At 41.2% G+C, this 16082-nt stretch overlaps 1 protein-coding gene across 1 annotated transcript; it reads left to right on the top strand.

Moving 5' to 3' along the window:
• The first annotated feature begins 2281 nt into the window (after nt 1-2281).
• LOC137274373 (uncharacterized) lies at nt 2282-14585 on the top strand. The gene is made up of 8 exons (XM_067807526.1): nt 2282-2600; nt 7730-7943; nt 9355-9510; nt 10266-10438; nt 11301-11411; nt 11964-12093; nt 13431-13628; nt 14259-14585. The coding sequence occupies exons 1-8, from the start codon at nt 2355-2357 to the stop codon at nt 14534-14536; spliced, it is 1506 nt and encodes a 501-aa protein (XP_067663627.1). The 5' UTR covers nt 2282-2354; the 3' UTR covers nt 14537-14585.
• Nucleotides 14586-16082: the final 1497 nt, after the last annotated feature.

The following is a 16082-nucleotide window of genomic DNA, read 5'->3' as shown; positions in this document are numbered from 1 at the left end:
GATCGTTTTTTTTTATATGGCGGCTGAATTATTTCACTCAGTCCGTGATTATTGATGTGTGATTCCTCTTGGGAGAGAACAATCTTTTCCATGATTTTTGAGAGGAAACTGAGGTTGGAGACTGGGCGTAGGTTCTTGAAGACATCTGGATCAAGTGGATTGTTTCTTAAGGATGGGCGTCACAATTGCTTCCTTGAAGCATTGCGGGGAAATGCCTGATTCTGAAGAAGAGTTGATTACGGAGCCTGCTGGAGAGGCGACTGCTGGGAGATAATGCTTAAGTATCCATGTTGTGACAGGATCTTGTGAACTTGTCTTGCTAGGTGCTGCCCAAATCACCTTGCTCACATTACACTTAGTTGCAGGATCAAAAGTGGAGAGTTCTGAGCCTTGGAATCTGGTGTCTGGTGTGTCTGGTGTGTCTGGTGTGTCTGGTGTGTTCCAAGGCATTGTGTCCGGGACAGGAAGAGGCCATGTTGTCCACAATCCTGTCCACTTCGTCTATAAAGAAGGAAGCTATACTGTTCGCCCGCTTCATAGACACAACTTCAGCTGCATTTTTGTGTGTATCAGCCTTTGTTTCTGTGAGTGATTTAACAATCCTGTACAGTTTTTTTTGTATCGTGTTTGTTTTCGATTATCGTGAGACAATTTTGACTTGCGCACAAGGGAGTTCACCCTGTTTCTACGGTATCACTTTCTGACTTTCACGATCGGTGTGAAACAAACATTCGGAGAGTAATCGCTCATTTTTCTTCCTCCAAACGAAAACTTTCTGATCCCTTTCAATTTGCACTTGAGTCTCGTCACTGAAAATAATTTGTTTCCAGTTATCTCTTCCCCACTGAAGTTCAGCGCGGCAAAACCCGAGTCGGCGTTCTCTGTTCACGGGTGATATGGTGATTTTCTTGGAAACAAGACGTCGTTTAAATTGTAGCCCTGGGCAAATAATCGCCTCCGAACAGTTCGAGTAGAAACTGTTTGAGGAAGTTTTGCATTTAAACTGTTAGTAATGTCCCTCAAACTTCTCCGCCGATTCCGCTTGACAAGACGAAATAACTTCCTATCACTACGTCATGACGATTTTCTGGGCCGACCGCTTCTGCGACCGGTGTCGCGAAAACGTTGTAGAAATTTCTGAACTGTTCTGGGGTTAATTCTGACTATTTCTGCAATTTTATAGCTCGATGTCCCTTGTTGGGATAAAGAAACAATTATTTGTTTCTGGTCGGGTGTCACTTGACGGCTGTGAACAGGCATCCTGAAGCAGGGTCTAGATTTTCGAAGCTGTCTTAGCGCTAAGATAGTCGTAAGTGCCATACATTAGTTTTAACTTACGACTATCTTAGCGCTAAGAGAGCTTCGAAAATCTAGGCCCAGACAACAATAATTGTAAACAAAGGAGAAGTAACAGCTGCTTCCGGTGTTAGACTGAATTTGCACCCTATTAAATATTACCATACTGAGTTTCATGGCGATTTATGGTCAAACAGAGACGCGAAACGATTACTCTTCACCGGACGTCCACACCATATTCAGCATAGTCAGTTTTGCGAACTCATTTTTGGCCACTGACTGCATATAGATAAATAAAATAACTAATGTACACATTTTATTTGGAATTGACTGAGGCTGCGCCTGAGAATGTGCTTTTCGTTGCGTGTGATACTGTACGTCACGAAGTCATCTGAGTGTTGTATCAATACGCTATGCAGTGTTGTATCACTAGCTATACGATATGCAGTGTTGTGTTGCTAGTTATACGATATCGGTGTTGTGTTGCTAGTAATACGCTATACAGTGTGGCCGTGGGTTCTAATCCTGATTCAACCCTATCATGCTTCTAGATGCGACAGCACCACACCGGTACTGGTTGGTGTCACAGAAACAGCAAGCATCTTAGACCTGCATCACTTATGGCACTCTTCCCACATCTGTGAGTGAGTGTAGTTTCACGCCGCTTTTAGCAATATTCCAGCAATATCACAACGGGGCACACCGGATATGGGATTCAAACAATGTGTCCATATGGGAAATCGAACTCGGGTCTTCAGCGTGACCTAACGCCTTAACCACTGGGCCACCCCTTCCAACACTGAGCTGACACGCCGTGATTTAGCTGTAATACAACTCACGTCACTCACTCACTCTACGATGCGTGAATCCGCTAACTTTGAAATATAGAAATTGCATATAAAACATGGCTGTGATAAATTATACAACTGTCCCTGACTGGTCCAGGCACCCTTGTATAATAATCTTTAAAGGCTGCATGCACAGAGATAAGTCTTATCTGTTCTGGTTTCTTGTATTTGGAATATAATACGTAGGCGGCGTTCTTCCAGACACTTACCATGTTTGTGTTGTTTCTGCTGTTGTCCCTGCTCTACTATGGGGACACGTTGGATCCTGGATGTAGCTTCATGAATGGTCAGTGTGTGTACAGTGTCAAACTCGGACACGAGGGTCAGTGCGACACTCAGACCACCGTCGCCACCACGACCTCTTCGTCCTGCTGTGCCGCTGTACAAAATGACGTCACGGTGATGAAGGCGTCGATAGCGCACATAACAAAGCAGGTCGAACAGATTCTAAATACGGTAGGTCATAGTAACAACCAGTTACCCGTAACAACCAACACAGGGTGCCCATTTTGAGATTACAGTAGGTTGTATTATAAGCGGGTACATGATGTAGGGTGCTCCGTTTTATATTTAGACACTTCTGTTAGACGCTATTGGACATTTCGGGATACGATAAGTTATGATGTCATGGCTACTTGTCGTACGATGCTTCGTTTCAGAATGCCATAGTTGACGTACGCGTTATGAGACACTTCGTTACTTAGATTTAACGGATTCGGGATGCGGTAGGTTATGGTATAAGCCAATACGTCACACAGGCTGCTCGTTTTGAGAGTACGGTAGGGTGTAAGGTGTTGTGCGTGACGTATGGTGCTCCGGTATTTACAGACTAACGTAACTGACGTTATTGGACAATCCATTATATACGGTTGATCAACTCAGTACACGGTAGGTTGTTGTGCAAGCAAATACGTTCGTGATGTCAGTAGATAGTTCGTTTCAAAGGGTTAATAGATTAAGGACACGGTAGATTATGCAAAGAGACAACACATGGTATATTCACAGGAATATCGAGGTCATATCTATGTTACGTATGGACACTTGTTTCCGTCCGTCAGAGAGTTCGGTTAAGTAACCTTGCGTGTTTTATTGGACTACACGTCGTGAAGTGAGTGAGTGAGTGGGTGAGCTAAGCTTTACGCCACCTTTAGCCGTATTCCAGCAATATCACGAAGACGGGAACGAGAAATGGGATTCACTCAGTGTGAAAGGAATTGAACCTCTACGTGACGGGTGAACGCTTTAATCACTGGGCTACACCACCACCAGAGTGGCGAGGGTTGTGGAGGTTTACGACTCGGGTGAAAAAGAGTATTGTCTGTGTTGTTCCCCTTTCCGAGCTTTAAGCAGTTGTCACCCACTCGCATAAGTGACATAAACGAAATAACATCATTGGCAATAAAAAGCATGAAAAATAACAAAAGCCCCGGAATAGATGGATTTTGGAGAGCAAATACTTGTTGGTAACGCTCTGTATAAAATAATGAGTGAATGTATCTCAAATCGGTTGAAAACTACCCTTGATTCCCTGATACATGACAACCAGGCTGGATTAATGTCTGACAGAACACTAAGTGAAAATAAAAGGTTATCATATGATATTATGGTCTGGCCTAGTAAACTTTGATTTTGGTCCATAGATTTTACGTTGGATTAATGTCTTGACACATCTTCATATGTTTTTCAGAACGGACATGTACATCTCTGATATTTTCCCAAATCAATGGGGTTGTAGGCGAGGGGATCTCATATCTCTATATCTATATCTTCTTGTGCCCAAGACATATGATAAGACAAAGTGATACTATAAAAAGATATTGCAACTGAACATCAGGGGCCCGTTTCACGAAACTCTCGTAAGCCTAAGATCTCGTAACTTTTCTCGTAGCATCCATAGCTCCTATGTTACAGTATAGGAGGTACGATGGCTACGAGAAAACTTACGAGATCTTAGGCTACGAGCGTTTTGTGAAACGGGCCCCAGGAATACACAATAGGTCAATATTCAGATGTTACTGAATTATTTTGGATGGCGTAGATGAAAATGTGTATGCTCCTGTAGATATAATAAAAACCGTATACAATATGTCAGGACAAAAGATAAATATAGGTAAAACTAATGTAAACGAGATATACTTTGTCAAGATTTGAATGGTAAAGAAACCAATTTGACGTGTTAGAAATTAAATTTACTCTTGATTTCAATGATTTATTGGCTATTAACACAAAGAAAAGACTGGAAGAAATCGGTAGATTAGTGCCATTTGGAAATTATTGTTATTAAGATATTGGTTCTTCCACAATTTGCCCAAAGAGGGAAACATTATTTGTTTGTATTGATTTTGATCGGCATGATTTTGGCTATTTGCAGAATTTATAATGAATCTTCTTGACAATACAACGTGCTGGTTGTAATGGTTCTAGTGAGACAGTATTCCATGTACACTGGGAATGTGATGAAACGAAAACTTTCTAGAAGAACTTGAACAGTCGATTCCGAAACATATTTGTGTTAGTGAGTGAGTTTAGTTTTACGCCGCACTCAGCAATATTCCAGCTATATGGAGGCGGTCTGTAAATGATCGAGTCTGGATCAGACGATCCAGTGATCAACAACATGAGCATCGATCTGCGCCAATGGGAACAGATGACATGTGTCAACCAAGTCAGTGAGCCTAACCACCCGATCCCGTTAGTCGCCTCTTACGACAAGCATAGTCGCCTTTCATGGCAAGCATGGGTTGGTGAAGGCCTATTCTACCCCGGGACCTTCTCGGGCCCGAAACATTTTTCTGAAAAACCTTTGATGTATATATACAGTTACTCTTTGACAAAAAAGTACTTACGGGTATTGAAACACACATTCACTATTGAAAAAAAATATTTGAATGCAAAACACAATTTTAAAAAATGTTGCGAATTAAAAAAAGATAATTATTTAGCCAAAGCTGCAGATGATATTAAAATAGCAGCAAGAAATCCTGACTGTAAGATATTTTGGAGCACGTTAAAACGCTATCTTCAGAAAACAGTTCCCACAGATAATATTTCTCCGTACCAATGGTATCATTACTTCAAAGGTCTCCTTTCCTGTAGAGATACAAAACAGCTTTCAGATTTTGATAAATCAGTGTACGATTTCGTCTCAACGCATAACTGTGACGATTGTGAAGAGCTTTCATTCTCGCATGATGTTTTGTCAACTCCAATTACCGAAGAGGAGGTAATAAAATCTATAAATGAATTGAAATGGAATAAGGCAGCGGGGCATGACGGTATCCCTCCCTCATTTTACAAATGTACTTTTACTTCTTTAGTGTCATATTTGAAAGATTTATTTAATGTAGTTCTTGACAGTGGTAAATTCCCATCGGTTTGGAATATAGGCATGATTGTCCCTTTATTCAAGTCTGGAAGTGTATCAGAACCATGCAACTATCGTGGAATATCTCTTCTAAATATTTCTGGAAAATTATTTGCTAATATATTAGAAAAGCGTTTACGTGCCTGGGTTGATCTAAACGAACTATTTGACGAGGCTCAAGCTGGTTTTAGATCCAATTATAGTACAACTGATAATTTATTTATATTACAGTCATTATGTACAAAGTACCTCTGCAGACCTAAAGGGAGATTCTATTGCGCTTTCATCGACTTTAAGAAAGCCTTTGATTTTGTTGAACGTAAGAAATTGCTATTTATGTTACATACCAAAGGATGCCATGGCAAAATGTATAATATTTTAAGAAGCATGTATGACTCTGTTGCAGCCTGTGTTAGAACTCATTCTGGCAACACTGAATCGTTTAATACTTCCGCTGGTGTGCGACAAGGCTGTGTATTAAGCCCCGTACTCTTCATATTCTTTATTAATGAACTTGTAGATGATATGTATAAATCATGTAATAATGGAATATTTGTTACTCCCCAAATCAAAGATTTACTTTTACTTCTCTTTGCAGATGATATTGTTACGTTTTCATTTATGGTAAACGGACTGCAGAGACAGATAAACATTCTTCAAACATTTTGTGACATATGGGGACTAGAGTTGAATATGGAAAAATCTAATATAGTTGTCTTTAGAAATGGGGGTATAGTGGCACATTCTGAAAAATGGTTATTCCGGGGCAAAAGTATGAATGTTGTTTCATATTATAAATATTTGGGTCTTTTATTCTCTAGCCGATTAAATTGGTCCATGGCATCTAAAACTCTTGCAGCACAAGCTAAGAAGGCATTATTTCCCATTTTCAAACTCTTTAAGGCTAATAAATTTATTTCATTTGACTCAGCTTGTTTACTATTTGACACTAAAATAGCACCAATATTGTTATATGGATCTGAAATTTGGGGAGTAAACTACTTCGAAGCCATTGAAAATGTGCATGCATCATATTTTAAAAGATTTCTTACTGTAGGTAAATTTGCTTCCAACAAAGCCGTACTTGGCGATACAGGACGCTATAACATGCATATTGAGAGTCAAATGAGAGTTATCAGATACTGGATTAAACTTATAAGAATGCCCGATTACCGCTACCCGTATCAAAGCTATCAATTATTATTATCCCTAGACAAACGTGGAAAGTATTCTTGGGCTTCGGGTGTGCGAAATGTGTTATTTTCAAGCGGGTTTTCTTATGTTTCGTTTAAGCAAGATGTTGGTGATATAAAAATGTTTCTGTCAGCATTTAAACAACGAATAAAAGATATATACATTCAGAATTGGCACGCATCAGTAAATTCATCGAGTTTTCTAAGTCATTATTTACAATGTAAATCGATGTTTGGACCTGAAAAATATATTAGGGTCCTTAATGATAAGTCCCTTTTAAGAAATTTTTGTAAATTTAGAATCTCTCTACATGCCTTAAAAATACAGCGTTATAGAAAAGATAAAAATACACTAGAAGATTTATCATGTTCTTACTGTTCTTCTGGTAAAACGGAAGACGAACGTCACCTATTATTAGATTGTGAGGCATTCTCTGCCGGCCGAAGGAAGTATTTAAACTGCTTTAATGATGCCCCACAAACGATATATAAAATACTTAAATCTAATAACGATGACTCTATTAAATCAGCTGCCATTTTTATAAAACATTTGATGTCCATCCTTAAATTACATGTAAAACCATAATTTCGTGTCACGTGACCAATATTTGTTAAAAAGAAAAAATAACTGTACTATGGGCCACTGGGCCTTCACTATTGAATAAAACCTGTCTGTCTGTCTGTCTGGTTATGGGGAATGGGGTCTTCTTGCCAAAAATTTACATTGACGTCATCTGTGAAGGAGTCCATGTATTCAGATAATTTTTAAAGTAAACTTTTAACTAATTGTCCTTAGCGTTTAAGGATTAAATAAAAGTACGAACATATACCTATATGGATTTCTGCCTTTACTACCCGATGACCCAAGATGACGTCCAATGATCAGGGAATTCGAGTGGCTGATTAGACGGTGAGTTGATCAGTAAACATTGTCGGATGTCACAAATCAGGATCGGGTTCTATTCCCGTACAGTACTAGACATACTCTTTACTATATAAAAGTCACATTAATATGGGCATTATTTCAGACTGGTGTGAACGAGACCTCTCCCAACGAAATCTTTCTCGCCAGGGAGCTGGAGAGAGCTGACTTAGAGAAACAGACCATAGCTAAACAAGCATCCGCTGCAATTGCACGTCTTCAGAACGAACTTGACGCTTATAAGAAGAGACCGGGTTGCGATGGTCGTCCACTCTCGACCACTACGTCTTCCCCGATTGCAACTACGTCAACACCAAGTGGTTAGTACTGCAGTGAGTGAGTGAGTGAGTTTAGTTTTACGCCGCACTCAGCAATATTCCAGCCATATGGCGGCGGTCTGTAAATAATCGAGTCGGGACCAGACAATCCAGTGATCAACAACATGAGCATCGGTCTGTGCAATTGGGAACCGATGACATGTGTCAAACAAGTCAGCGAGCCTGACCACCCGCCTCTTACGACAAGCAAAGTCGCCTTTTATAGCAAGCATGGGTTGGTGAAGGCCTATTCTACCCCGGGACCTTCAGGGGTCGGTTAGTACTGTACATTGTAAAGGAGAAGTATAGAGGTCACAGCGTTCGCTTGTCGCGCCCAAGGTCCGGCTTGAATTCCCTACAGGGCGGTGGGGTAGCCAAGTGGTTAAAGCGTTCGCTCGTCACGCCGAAGGCCCGGGTTCGATTCCCCACATGGGTACAATGTGTGAAGCCCATTTTCTGGTGTCCCCCGCCGTGATATTGTTGGAACATTGCTAAAAGCGGCGTAAAACTAAACTCACTCACTCACTCACTCACTTGAATTCCCTACATGGATAAATCGTTTGAAAACCATTTCCGGAATATTGCTAAAACGGTATAAAACCCAACTCACTACTAACTCACTTACTCATTGTAACAGCATGATGATATAACCGAATACTTGTACATACTAATATTTAAAGGGGGTGGGGGAATGCTCAGCCACTGCTTAACTCATACATGTACATACACCACGTTGTAGCTCCGTGTCATAGAAGAAGATGCAATCATTTGAAATTATGTAGAGCGTAACTTATGCAATTAATGTTTAATGCTATAAAGTTTTGCAGATGTTAAAAACAGTCAAACATCGTAAGGCATGCTGCATACTACTCGTGTCAAATGTTCGCTGAACACACGTTCGCTGAGCACAAGTTCGCCGAACACAGTTCCAAACATGTTATAGTTATTATTTCTGGATTATGTTACACAATAACCGTGTCCTTGGAAATACTTATTCGTTATTTTCGTCAGTATGTGGGACCAGGGCGATCGTAACGCTAAGGTGATCGTAACGCTAAGGCCATCGTAACGCTAAGGTGATCGTAACGCTAAGGTGATCGTAACACTAAGGCGATCGTAACGCTAAGGTGATCGTAACTCTCATGTTATGGACTTACGACAGTGGTAGCAATTCATTTATTTTATTCTCATAAACCACCTTGGTGGTACAAGAGCATGTATTGTAAACATGTAAACAAATACAAATTGTAGCAGTACGATCGCTTTTTGAAAAGGGCCTCTGGTTGTCTAAGGCATCACACAGAGTTGCTTCCCTTAGATGGAAATGGGAAATGTTTTACCAGAGCTGTCTGAGACCTGCTGTTTTAAGCTTGAATGTAGACACTGGAATATATAATTCACTATTTCCGGACAGTCAATACCAACTACAACATCACCTACTGCGACTTCGAGAAGGACAACTGTGGGTACAACCAGTCCAGCCAGGCCAAATCGACATGGTACCGTGGGGAAGGCCAAATAGACCCTTTTACAGGCCCAGACAGTGACCACACGCTGGGCACGCCTGGTGGTAAGGAAAAACATGATTAGGAAATGTTTATACTTTGTCGACCAATCTGGGTATGTGTGAGTAGGTATTTACGCATGTGTGTGTGTGAGATTACATGTATGGAAGTTTATGTACGTGACTGGTATTTTTTGTACGGGTGATACAGTGGTATCAATCGGCATTCCATACTTGCGAAAAAAATGAAAAAGTGTGCTTAAACGGAATAAGAGCTTAGAAATACAGCTGCCTCACAATACGATACATACCTCTATACTGATGTTACGATCCGTATAGCGACACGGCACTTTCGACATTTAGTGCATAACAACGGCCATTACTTTGTTGGGAGGCTGACTGATGTTGAAACCATAGTTCACTGAAAAAATGTAAACAACTAATCCAAGTCACTTCAGTTATAGGTTGTGATTATTAGACAAAGGTCAACTACCCAACAGCCAAGTACCCATCACTCACTCTCATTAAGTCACGTTTGCCGTTTTACGTAAACAGTACAAGAGACAAATGAGTTAAGATTCAAAATAGTAATCGTTACAAAATAAAAAAAATGTGTATCGATGGACACGGGCATCGGTGAATCGAGTGTACATACGCCATCCCCTCCCCTCCCCCCCCACCCACCACCACCCCATCAAAGGGTTAGAAACATACTACCCCCAGGCCCCTGAACCCCCCACCCCCTTTCAACGTTCCTGGATCCGCCCATGCTCACAGTAATGTTTGATTACAAACGTATCCACAATGTTACGATGTTACAGGGGTGTACCTGTACATAGATGCACATAAATCGGCTCAGTGGCCTTCATCTGGACCTACGATAGCCTATGCTACGGCGGAGTCACCTGAGTTCGTCCCGTCTCCTAACTACTGTATAAAGTTCTGGTACAACATGTATGGTAAAGACATCAACGACCTCAATGTCTATGCAAAGGTGAGAACTGGGAAACAATGTTCCTACATTTGGCGTCGTGGTTTAGAGATTTTAAAATTCAGTATTTTGTCTCAAGTTATAAACCAGCTATTGTTTTATCGGATTTTCTCAGAATTTTGAACACCCCCCTCCACCTTGATACGCCCTAATATACCCTCACCCATTGCAATATCACCAGAGAAGATGTCTACCCTGACAGGTTCCATGTGGTGTTGTATGTGGGAGATTGTCTTCCCAACCTTCAACATACACTTTCCACTCTGATGTAGTATGTCGGAGGTTGTCTTCCCTACCCTCAACATACACTTTCCACTCTGGTGTAGTATGACGGAGGTTGTCTTCCCTACCCTCAACATACAGTTTCCACTCTGATGTAGTATATCGGAGGTTGTCTTCCCTACTCCAATGTGGTGTAGTGTATCGGCGGTTGTCTTAGCTACCCTCAACACACTAGTACACTTTCCAATGTGGTGTAGTGTATCGGCGATTGTCTTCCCTATCCTCAACAGACTAGTACACTTTCCAATGTGGTGTAGTGTATCGGAGGATGTCTTCCCTACTCTCAACATACTAGTGCTCTTTCCGATGTGGTGTAGTGCATCGGAGCTTGTCTTCCCTAACCTCAAAATACTAGTACACTTTCCAATGTGGTGTAGTGTATCGGAGATTGTCTTCCCTACCCTCAACATAGCCTACACTTACACACGTCTCGGAATATCCATTCACAACTGAATCAACTGATGTGTGTGATATCTATCGGAGGTTGTGAACCCTACCCAAAACATACATAACACATTTCTCCTGGTACATTCCCCCAGAACTGAATCCCATGTGGTGTAGTATATAACTAGTTATGCAACAGGTTGCCGATGGTCTTGGCTATCCAATATGGACACGTTCCAAGGAGAACGCCAAGGAGTGGAAGATGGGTGAAGTGGACATTGGCTCGGAGTACACCTCAAGACCATTTCATGTAGGTAACACAACGGATATTATGTTTGTCTGCAGGCCACAAGACACATGAAATGTACGCAAATCGATGCCTGTTAAGCTTATCGCTGTTGTGTATAATTTGTTCTTTAGTTTACATTGATAGAGTATGTAGATTTGATTGTAGGTTGATTTGCAGGATTACACCCTCCGACATGTGCGGCAGTCGTAACTATTCCGTACCCGAAACTTGCGCCATTACGGGAAAGAATCGTGGCAAGCCAATCAAATCGTAGTAAAACACATTTCGTTGGTAGTATAAAATGGCGGCACCATCGAACTTTGAAACTTTGAATCACAGTTTAAATATAAACTTCGAGCTAAAGGATTAGAAACTTTCAGCTCTGAAACATATTTACAAAGGGAAATGATTGTATTGCTGTTTTGACCTCGGGACATAGGATATATTTAAGGAGAAGCCATGTTTGGAAATTCAGAGTTATCTTTCCTTGGCAATAGAAATAGACTATTTTCGTTTCCTTGTCCGTTTACAGCAAGAATTAAAACGTGTGCTGTTTTATCAAACATATTCCAGGTGGTGTTTGAAGCAACATCACGGAGTTACTTGACAAGGAACGGCATTTACATGAGCAACCCCGACTACCACAACACGCTTGGCAACATCGCCATTGACGACGTGCTCGTCTATAACACAACCTGTAACAGTAAGCTGTGTTTTATCAATCTGCTCTTTAAAAACTGGGGTCTTCATCTCTTTTGCAGACTAAGTACCAAAAGACAGTTTCACCTACAAGTATATCTACTTTTGTCTATATCTTACCATAAAGGTTATTCACTATTGTTTACTAGACACGTTCTGTTCATGTTTAAACCAAGAGACTTGACCGCCTGACCAGAAGGATCATGTCTGATAACAGAGCCCACCACCCTCGGTCCTCTCTCCATCGTTGATATATGCCATTCAGTTCTGAAGGTCGGGGTTGATTAATGTGAACTATTTTTTACGTTTGCACATATCTATTTATCAGATGATCCTCTGGTGATCCATGTCAAAACTCACGATGAAAGCAAGGAATTACACAGCCATTTTAAGCGTGCCAATATTGTTGGTCAGAATCTGAAGTTTGGGGTTGATTTTGTTGACGGCGATGTACAGCGATGGATGGTACAGCGATGGGACTTAGGCAGATAAAGTCCTTCACCAAGTCGGTCCATTGTGGAGACGATTTCTGAGAAATCATTGTCTCCAGTAGACTCCTTCACCTAGATGAGGTCGGCTGGTCTCATACGTGAAACTAAGGGTTTGCTTTTCGCTGTTCAAAACCAGTCACGTCCCACTCGTAATCGCCAAAATGTGATTCTTAATCAAGATATTTCCATGAAATGTCGACTATGTAATGAACTCACAGAGACTGTCCAACACGTTGTCAGTAGATGCCCTTCGTTGGCACAAACAACATATCTTAAAATGAAACATGATGGCATGACTCGTTGCATTGGTTTGAAAAACCATAATTGAATTTATTTATATCATTGAATTTTTCTTGGTCTCTTTTGACAACAACTTTATTGGCAAGATTCAGGAATAGCGTATTAAATATGCGGAACTCGTCTTTAAAATGTCGTGCTTGCATCCAAAGTACACCATAGTTAGGCTCCCAATTGTTCTCGGTTCCCTTTGCTTGGAGTGTGCTCACGTTCTTCACCGGGAGCACAGCCCTTCTGATAATAAAGGTAACGCAGAAGACTGCAGTGTTAGGGAACCTTCATACTCTCCGGAAAGTTCTTGTAGGTTCGACTAGGCAATGTTTCCTGAGAGAAGTCCCATTCGCTGTCTGGGCTGCGTGTACAGGGGTCGAGGGCCCTGAGCTGGTGACGAGTCTCACCAGTCTGACTGTGCCAGGATCACCCATACTGTCTCTGCTGCATTTCTATCTTAATTTGTGAAAATAATAATGATCATTTTTACAGCACTGTCTTCATCCACAATGTGCATGCTCAAAACGCATGTAGACTGATCTACCGTATATTCTCCTTACAGGTCTTCCCCAGTGCCCTCCTGGTTCATTCATGCGGACAGGGAACGACAGCCGGTCCTGCTACACCTTCCACACATCGGCTGCGTCTTGGGTCACAGGCCAAGTGGACTGTAAAGAAGAGACTGCGCTATCCCATTTAGTTGCCATCAACTCGAAGGAGGAACAGGATTTCCTAGTGAACATCATCAAGAGCAATCCAGGTAACGATAAATTACTTCAGAGTGAGTGAGTGAGTGTGGTTTTATGTCGCTTTTAGCAATATTCCAGCAATATCACGGCAGTTGACTCAAGAAAAAAAATCACCTTAAAAATGAGTTCCTTTTGTGACATCCCGTGGGAACTTGCGTTCATTATCCTCGTAATGCACGCAAGGACTGACAGAATGGATGTCTGGTAGTCAGGTTTAGTGACCCGTTGACTTTCACTGCGTGCCTTTGATAGGTTTGTATAACATCCAAATGAGTCAGTACTGTTTCCGCCGATTTTAGAAACATTCCAGCAATGTTATAGTGGGACATCAGAAACGGGCTTCATATGAAGACTTTAGCCACTAGGCTACCCGCACGCCCCGATTATTTACCGCCACCATCCATTATAAAGCATTATCGTGTAAAACTAGACAGTTGTATATACTAACAAATGTGTCAAGTTTTTTACTAGTAAGAAATTACATGTCGCTGGATGGGTTATTGAAAAACACCCCAAAACCCATAAAAATCCCACAGACGTCTCTGTCTGACCAGAAGCCTTTGATGAGGCGCAGCAGAACCTTAGAAACAAAACAAACTAAAACATAATTATGGCTTTAAACTTCACTTTCTTTAAAATAGCATTGACGGCTGCCGGCACTGAGGGCTTCTACACTTCGGGCAATGACGAGTTCGCCGAGGGGACCTTTAACTGGGCGGGGTTAGATCTCTTGCGCACCATCAACTACACAAACTGGTATCCAGGACAACCAAACAACGTGGCCAGCGCTCAGCATTGCTTACTGATGGAGTATCCAACTGCGGACTACCAGTGGGGAGATGTCGAGTGTAAGAGTGCACACCCCTACATCTGTGAAGTGGACCTGCCCAATGCTGTGCACCAACCGGTGTCTCAGTGAAATGTGAAGGATATAAAGAAATAAAGCTAGAATTTCACTTTATAGGTTCGGCGCTTGTATATGGTTGCCCCATGATCGGTATCGTGGTTGTGAAGTAACTTCAAAACATCAAAAGGACGGATTACATAACTATGAATGCACAACGCAATTTAAAAAGTGGTCACATTTAGCAATGCTATATTTAAAATTACACTTTCTCAGTAAAGTATCGATTCTATAACTTTTCGTGGGATAGGTCCCATCCAGGATTCGAACCCACACTCTCAGGGAACCACGTAATCACCAGCACAAAAAGTCAGCCATCTAATCCACTCAGCCACAACGACTTTCCGTTGCCACGCAAGCAAAAGTACTAGATTCTCTACTTTATTGAGCAAGTGGAATCACAAACATGTGTTACGACGGTGCGTTCTCTATTAGCCTGCTATTTTACAACGACATCCCACGGTCATTATATTACACAAAGATAAACTAATTTCACCTGCGATCTAAATGTGCACTCTTCTAGTAGAAGTAGCAGAAGGATAGCTTTTCTTTCCTTAATTCTGTTACTTGTCATTTGTTATCACATTGAAATTATAAATTATTTATCAGATATCACATAATGTCATCACATAATATCACATGAGTACTGATGTCCATTCTCACTTCAAGGTCACATGCAACGTAAAACACAACTCTGCACATTCTGGCACCTTTCGGTATGCGCTTACCGAAACAAATCATACAAAATTCCAACTGAACCTATAAAGTTGAAAAAAGCGCGATGGAAAAAAGCCCGCAAAATCGGAGTTCAAACGTTTCACTAAATTCCCCCCAGCACTGGGGGGAAAACTGGTCCATAACGCATGTGCAGTGAATAGGAGCTTGAAACAGCGTCTAAGGTCGTGAGCAGTAGTCTAATCTTGGTTGTGTACACAAACAATTAAATAATCTTATTGTTACGTAAAAAAAACCTTGTTGACTGTGGTAAGCAGTCTCTGTCACAGAGAAAGCTCAGTGTCTGGTTTATTCACACCTATATGTCTGCCTGCCTGTCTGCTAAAGACAACATGCAGTACACAGCTTCAATCATTGACCACGTGCAATTTGAACTTAACACCTGTCAAACTAAACGACATAAAGAAAATAAGTTGATTTATGAAACGTGCACCCGAGTGCCGTCTCTGCCACATTATGTAATTAGGCACGTGTGATACACATGACATGTTTTTATGTCTGTGACCCATGGGTTGCAAACAAATTACATTCATTTTTTTCGGATGACTGGATCTGACGGAAACTGGTGCAAACTCTTGTCAGTTTCAAGTCCTGCTTTGTAAGTGGACGAATGACAGATTCGAGCCACGCAGTAATTTACCATCTCTACTGACATGATTTTTGATTGGATCGAACGCAAATTCAGAGAACATGTATTTTCAAAACCCAACATCTCTATATACATTCTTCATGGATAATGACTTCTTTTAGTGTATGTGATTTTGTTTGACAACAGTATATGAATCCATACTGAAACGACGCATCCAGTACACAAAAAGAAGTTGTT

This window comes from Haliotis asinina, chromosome 2 (assembly GCF_037392515.1).
Source record: "Haliotis asinina isolate JCU_RB_2024 chromosome 2, JCU_Hal_asi_v2, whole genome shotgun sequence".
Lineage (NCBI taxonomy): Eukaryota > Metazoa > Mollusca > Gastropoda > Lepetellida > Haliotidae > Haliotis > Haliotis asinina.
Note: the sequence above shows the minus strand (reverse complement) of the source record. Positions and strands in the feature narration are given on the sequence as shown.

What these genes read in the sequence shown, in the direction of transcription:
- LOC137274373 (XM_067807526.1), top strand. Translation starts at nt 2,355, where the DNA reads ATGTTTGTGTTGTTTCTGCTGTTGTCCCTGCTCTACTATGGGGACACG. An exon ending in CTATAACACAACCTGTAACA is followed by an intron (nt 12,094 to 13,430) that starts GTAAGCTGTGTT and finishes TTCTCCTTACAG; the next exon opens with GTCTTCCCCAGTGCCCTCCT. An exon ending in CATCATCAAGAGCAATCCAG is followed by an intron (nt 13,629 to 14,258) that starts GTAACGATAAAT and finishes TCTTTAAAATAG; the next exon opens with CATTGACGGCTGCCGGCACT.